Here is a 7,252-nt window from a genome sequence, read left to right as displayed (position 1 = left end):
TCTCACTCTGTCGCCCAGACTGGAGTGCAGTGGCTGCTCCTGGCCACCACATCCTCGACCTGCTGGGCTCCGGCGATCCTTCCATCTCAGCCTTCCAAGTAGCTGGAACTACAGGCCCGCGCTACCACACCCAGCTCATTTTGATTTATGGTAGAGATGAGGTCTCGCCAGGTTGCCCAGGCGGGTTTTGAACTCACGGGCTCAGGCAATCCACTCACCTCAGCCTCCCAAAGTGCTGGGATTACAGGCTTAGCCACCAAGCCTGGCCTTTTTTTTTTTTTCTTTAAGTTGGAGTCTCACTCTTGCCCAGGCTGGAGTGCGGTGGCATGCTCACAGCCACCTCAACCTTGACCTTCTGGGCTCAGGTGATCCTTCTGCCTCAGCCTTCCAAGTAACTGGAACTACATGCCCGACTAATTTTTTTATTTGTTGTATTGACGAAGTCTCACCAAGTTGCCCAGGCTGATCTCGAAACCCTGGGCTCAGGCAAATCGTCTTGCCTCCACCTCCCAAAGTGGTGAGATTACAGGCGTGAGCCACCGCATCTGGCGTATTGATTTCATCTTGAAGAAATTTCTCCTTTAGCTTTACAACCTCCAGTCTGGATTGATTGCTCTCTAAGCCTGGAAGATAAATATGATCTTGTAATCACCCTAGTTACTGTTGCCTCTCTCCTAATGCTGTAACACTTCTTGCCCAAATCCTATGCCTTCCTCTTGGTTTACTTCCTTGTTTTGATGAATCTCATCCTTTAGGTGCTTTCTGAGAAATGGTTCATGGAGACAAAATTTTTGACACCTTTGTTTCTGGAAAATGTTTTTATTCTACTTTTACACTTGACTAATGGTTAGGTTTGGAGATCATTTTCCATTAAAATTTTGAAGGCACTGCTATATTATCTTCTAGTTTCCAGTATTGCTGTTTAGAAGACTAAGGCCATTCTGCTGGGTACAGTGGCTCACACCTGTAATACCAGCACTTTGAGAGATCGAAGTAAAAGGATTGCTTGATCCTGGAAGTTTGGAGTCAGCCTAGGCAACATAGCAAGACCTCGTTGCTACAAAAAATTTAAAAAATTACCTGGGCATGGTGGCATGTTCCTGTAGTCCCAGATTCTTGGGAGACTGAGGTGAAAGGATCATTTGTGCTTGGCAGATCTGGGCTGTGATCGTGCCACTGCACTCCAGCCTGGGCGACAGTGAGACTCTGACTCAAAAACGAAACAAAAAGAAGATGACTAAAGACATTCTGATTCTTGTTCTAATGTGTTAGACCTGGAAGCTCTTAGAATTTTTCTATCTGTCCCCACTGTTCTAAAACTCACAGTGATGTACCTTGGTGTACATCTTTTTTTCATCTCTTGTGCTAGATACTTGACGGGCCTTACAATAGTGAACTCACGTCCTTTAATTCTGGAAAATTTTTCTTTTTTTAACACAATTTTTTTCTACCTATTTGCTCTAGTGTTTTTAGAAATCCCAAAATCAGATGGTAGGCCTTTCAGATTAATCATCTAATACTAATTTCTTTGCCTCCATTTTTTTTTTTTTTTTTTTGAGTTGAAGTCTCCTCTGTCCCCCAGGTTGGAATGCAGTGGCACGTTCACAGCTACCGCAGTCTTGACCTGCTAGACGCAGGCAATCCTTCTGCCTCAGCCTTCCAAGTAGCTGAAAATGCAGGTGTGTGCTACCACGCTTAGCTAATTTTTTGATTTATTGTAGAGATGAGGTCTTGCCAGGTTACCCAGGCTGGTCTCGAACCTCTGGGCTCAGGCAGTCCTCTCACCTCTACCTCCCAAAGTTCTGGAATTACAGGGTGAGCCAATGTGATTTATTGTAGAGACACAGTCTTGTCATGTTGCCTAGGGTGGTCTCAAACTCCTAAACTCAGGCAATCCTCTGGCCTTGGCTTCTCAAAGTGCTGAGATTACAGGCATGAGCCACTGCGCTGGATCTGCCTGAATTATTTTCTAGAAAGCATAGAACAGAGGGTCTTTAGAGTTGGGGGACAACAAACACAGTTGAAGTACAGTATATTGTACCGATTAATAAGGGGACTAATTAGACATTTATACATGGAATGTTACTATCTAACCCTTTCCCCAACTTCTGTATCCTTCCACTGCCAACCCAAGAAGGAGACTGGAAGATTCCTCTCTGCAGAATCTGACCAGATGTGCCAGGGATAGATCAGTGGTTAAAACAAAGATCTCTGTGCTAGGAGAGTTTCCATTCGGCAAAGATCTAGAGAAAATGACTTCAGAGATTTTCTAATAAGATGGCCCAGCCAGATCACGCTACAGTAAAGAAATCTCAGCCATGTGTACAGAGCTTCTAATCAGCTATCCGTCCATCCATCCATCCTAGTTGGGGCCTCACTCTTTTACCCAGGCTGGAGTGCCGTGGCTGTTCACAGGGGTGATTATAGCATACGACACCCTTAAATTCCTGGGCTTGAGTGATGCTTCTTCCTCAGCCTCCTGAATAGGAACTATAGGTGTGTATCACCATGCCCAGCCAGTATGTATATTTAGTCCACCTTCTTTACCTGGTAGACCATAGCCTCTGTATAATAAAGTCTCAGTTTAAACTAATTGGGGAGATCTTTTTGAATTATTAAAAATGCATATTTGTGGCCCAGTACAGCAGCTCAAACCTATAATCACAGCACTTTGGGAGGCCAAGATGAGAGAATTTCCTCAGTCCACAGGTTTGAAAACAGCCTGGGCAACTTGGTGAGACCTCATCTCTACAATAAATCAAAAATAACTAGCCAGGTGTGGTAGCACGCACCTGTAGTTCCAGCTACTTGGAAGGCTGAGGCGAAAGGATTGCCTGAGCCTAGCAGGTTGACACTGAGATGGCCATGAGCGTGCCACTGTACTCCAGCCTGGGTGACAAAGTGAGACTCCAACTAAAAAAAAAAACAAAAAAGCATATTTATTACTTACATGTACAGTTAAAGTACAGGTCCTTAAAACACCTTGCCATAGAACATTATTTGTATTTACTTTCCCTTATCAGAAACCTAAAAGCAGCTTTATTATATATATATGTTTTTGAGTTGGAGTCTCACTCTGTCGCCCAGACTGGAGTGCAGTGGCCACTCCCGGCCACCACAGCCTCGACCTGCTGGGCTCCAGCAATCCTTCCGCCTCAGCCTTCCAAGTGGCCGGAATTACAGGCATGCGCTACCACACCCAGCTGATTTTTTGATTTATTGTAGAGATGAGGTCTGGTAAGTTGCCCAGGCGGGTCTCAAACCCACAGGCTCAGGCAATCCACTCACCTCAGCCTCCCAAAGGCACGGGATTACAGGCTGAGCCACCGAGCCCAGCTTATTATAATTTTTATTGACCAACAAATATTTATGGCAGGTATGTATTTATCAAATCCTGCTTTAGGTGTAAGTTACGTCTGTCATCAATCTTTATGTATGAAATCCAGAGTAATTTAACTAACTTATACTTGGCTTTATATAGTTCCTTTATTTCTCTTTGGCTACTTTTTCCATTTGGGTAGAAAATAAGCAGATTTAACAACATGGAAGTTCTTACAGAGACTGACTGATATTCTGTATTTGTAGCCCAATCAACACAATGCAGTGAAGCTAGGAGCTTTCCAGGCTCAGGAAAAAGAAATGGTGTTTGACATTGACATGACAGACTATGACGATGTGAGGAGATGTTGTAGGTAAGAGCTGTGTGCCTTGCTGTTGATGTGGGTGGTATCACTGACAGTGAGTAATGATTACTCTGCTCCAGTTCTGCAGACATATGTTCTAAGTGCTGGACCCTCATGACAATGGCCATACACATCATCGACAGAGCATTGAAGGGCAAGTATCAGCAGTGACTGAGTGGGGTCAAATGCAAGAATCTGTTTCCCTCTGAATATTAGTCTCTTCATTTTATAATCAAATCTCATACATTTCTAATATGTTTCCTTAACACATATGAAAAGAAGAATAAAATTATAGTGGAAATTTTAAAACAACTATTGAACAAACCAGTGTCTTTTTTTTTCCAGTTCAGTTACCAGTTGAGCAGTTGTATATGCTAAGTACCTATTGTTCTAAATGAGAGTAGTATAAAGGATAATAATGCTTACCTCAAATGGGTTATGTAGTCTAAAAAGGAGACCAGGAAGAAAATTGAGGCCGGGTTCGGTGGCTCATCCTGTAATCCCACGCCTTTGGGAGGCTGAGGTGAGTGGATTGCCTGAGCCCATGGGTTCGAGACCCGCCTGGGCAACTTGGCAAGACCTCATCTTTACAATAAATCAAAAATAGCCGGGCGCGGTAGCGCGCGCCTGTAGTTCCAGCTACTTGGAAGGCTGAGGCGGAAGGATCGCCGGAGCCCAGCAGGTTGAGGCTGTGGTGGCCGGGAGCGGCCACTGCACTCCAGTCTGGGTGACAGAGTGAGACTCCAACTCAAAAAAAGAAAGAAAGAAAAAAAAGAAAATTGAGGATTATATTTGTGTTATGTGATATGCACAGGGCGTTATAGGGGTATAGAACAGCAGGAGTATATACAGGAAAAAGAAGAGATTCGGTGAGAAAAGGCTTCCCAGAAGAGGTGGTGATGATTATAATGATGACAGCTAACTCTTTATATAGAGGGCTTATTATGTGCCAGGCACTGTTCTAAACACTATATATATGTTAACTCGTTATATTCCTAGATTAAGCCTTCAGGAATAAATGACAATTGGTCAGGGACGGATAGAAGTGCTGGGACATAAAGAAATTCTTGGCAGAGAAGCTAGTAGGATGGGTCAAGAGTTGGAGGCAAGAACATAAGGAGCACAGGAAACTACTAGTAATATAGTATAGTTAAGGTGGGTGTATATGTGGATAGTAAGTAGAAGATGAAATTAATGAGGTAAGCAAGAAGCAGTAGTTTCTAAGTTTGTTTCAAAAGCTATTATTTCTCCCCTCTTCAGAGGACTTTGGATTTAAGCATCGTCTCTGGGTGTATTCTGGAAGGAGAGGCGTTCATTGTTGGGTCTGTGATGAATCAGTTAGAAAATTGTCCTCTGCAGTACGTTCTGGAATAGTTGAGTATTTGAGTCTTGTAAAGGTAAGGTTCTCTTAATTATAATTTACATAGCTTTATTTTCTAGATATTACATGCCTACTATGTTTAGTATCAAAGAAAATTAAACTATCTTTTTTTTTTTTTCCACTCCTTCACCCAGGCTGGGGTGCAGTGGCACGCACGCTCACGGGCACCCCAGCATCGACCTTCTCGGCTCCAGCGATACTTCCACCTCAGCCTTCCAAATAGCCAGAACTACAGGCGCGCTACCACACCCAGCTATTTTTTAATTTTATTATAGAGATGAGGTCTCGCCACGTTGCCCGGGCTGGTCTCGAACCCGCAGGCTCAGGCAGTCCACTCGCCTCAACCTCCCAAAGTGCTGGGATGACAGGCTGAGGCACCAAACCCAGCCTAAACTATCTTTAATAGCATTATAGGCTGGGCACAGTGGTGGGGTTTTTTGGTTTTTGTTTTGTTTTTGGTTTTTGTTTTCTTAGTTTGAGTCTCAGTCTGTCACCCAGGCTGGAGTGCAGTAGCATGCTCATGACCACCTTGGCCTCAACTTGCTGGGCTCAGGTGATCCTTCCACCTCAGCCTTCCAAGTAGCTGGAACTACAGGCATGCACCACCACGCCCAGCTAATTTTTCTTGATTTATTGTAGAGACGAAGTCTCACCAAGTTTTCCAGGCTAGTCTTGAACCCCTGGGCTCAGGCAGTCCTCTCGTCTCCACCTCGCAAAGTGCTGGAATTACAGGCCTGAGCCACCATGCCAGCCAAAATTTTTTTTTTAATTATAGCCATGCATTGCTTAATGACAGAGATACATCCGAAGAAATGTGTTTTGCAAACATCATAGAGTATACATAACAAACATAGATGGTATAGTCTACTACACATCTAACATAGTACAGCATATTACTGTACTGAATACTATAGGCTATAACACAATGGTATGTAACTAAATGTACCTAAACATAGAAACGGTATAATAAAAAATACAATTCATAATCTTGTAGGACCATCATCATATGTGCTGTCATCGAAATGTTTATGCCACATGTGACCTTCATTTATGTTAAATGGTAAACATGAAGTTCTATTTTGATGGTTTGTTTTTCAGGGTGGTCAGGACGTTAAAAAGAAAGTTCACCTAAATGAAAAAATTCACCCTTTTGTCAGGTCTGTTGGAAAAGCTTCTGTGCAATTTAAGTGGTTTCTGATTTACCTGTGTGCTTTTAGAATTACCTTACTATCAATTTTCACTGCTGAGTAGCATTTTATAATAATAATAGCTACAGTATTCATGATAGGTTCTTTTTTTTTTTTTTTTTTTGAGTTAGAGTCTCACTCTGTCGCCCAGACTGGAGTGCAATGGCCGCTCCCGCCCACCGCAGCCTCAACCTGCTGGGCTCCGGCGATCCTTCCGCCTTAGCCTTCCTAGTAGCCGGAATCACAGGCACACACTACCACGCCCGGCTAATTTTTTGATTTATTGTAGAGATGAGGTCTCGCCTGCCCAGGGGGTCTCGAACCCATGGGCTCAGGCAGTCCACTCACCTCAGCCTCCCAAAGACACGGGATTACAGGCTGAGCCACAGAGCCTGGCTCATGATAGGTTCTTTACAAGTATTCTCATTGGTCTTCACAACAGTCTCATGAGAGACATGATGATAAATGAGTTGGAGTGAGACTCCAACTCATTATAGATAAATGAGTTTTAAACAGATTGTATAATTTTCTCGGCATCATACAAGTATTTGATAAGTTTAGGATTTATGTCCTGGTCTCCCTGACTCCAAAGCCCATGCTTTTTCCACTGAATTCACTACTTCTCTGGGATAGTGGAAAGAGCCTTTCATTAATAGTAAAAATTCCAAGCAGAGAGCAGATGTTCACTCTTGTCCTGCTCATAGTGCCCTTCAATTATTTGTTTGTCCATCTATCTATCTATCTATCTATCTATGTATCTATCTATCTATCTATCATTTGTTTAGAGTTAGAATCTCACTCTGTTGCCCAGGCTGCCACCTCTGCCTGCAGGCTTCAAACGATCCTTCCCCATCAGCCTTCTCAGGCAATCTTCTCACCTTTGCCTTCCAAAGTGCTGGGATTACAGGTGTGAGCCAGCATGCCCACCTCAACTTAAAAGCTTATATTTTCTTTTTTTTGAGTTGGAGTCTCACTCTGTCGCCCAGACTGGAGTGCAGTGG

The 7,252-nt window shown here is 43.4% G+C and overlaps 1 protein-coding gene across 1 annotated transcript in view; it reads left to right on the top strand.

Annotated features, from left to right (window-relative positions):
• Positions 1-7,252, top strand: part of PRIM1 (primase (DNA) subunit 1) — a 24,578-nt gene that overhangs the window by 5,727 nt on the left and 11,599 nt on the right. The window contains exons 3-6 of the mRNA XM_008072566.1: positions 3,586-3,692; positions 3,764-3,837; positions 4,944-5,080; positions 6,163-6,221. Coding sequence (XP_008070757.1) covers positions 3,586-3,692; positions 3,764-3,837; positions 4,944-5,080; positions 6,163-6,221 — 377 coding nt within the window. The remainder of the gene's footprint in view (positions 1-3,585; positions 3,693-3,763; positions 3,838-4,943; positions 5,081-6,162; positions 6,222-7,252) is intronic.

Source organism: Carlito syrichta, unplaced genomic scaffold, assembly GCF_000164805.1.
Source record: "Carlito syrichta isolate Samal-C Ts95f unplaced genomic scaffold, Tarsius_syrichta-2.0.1 Scaffold315337, whole genome shotgun sequence".
NCBI classification, from domain to species: Eukaryota; Metazoa; Chordata; class Mammalia; order Primates; family Tarsiidae; genus Carlito; species Carlito syrichta.
This window is presented reverse-complemented; position numbering and strand designations above follow the sequence as displayed.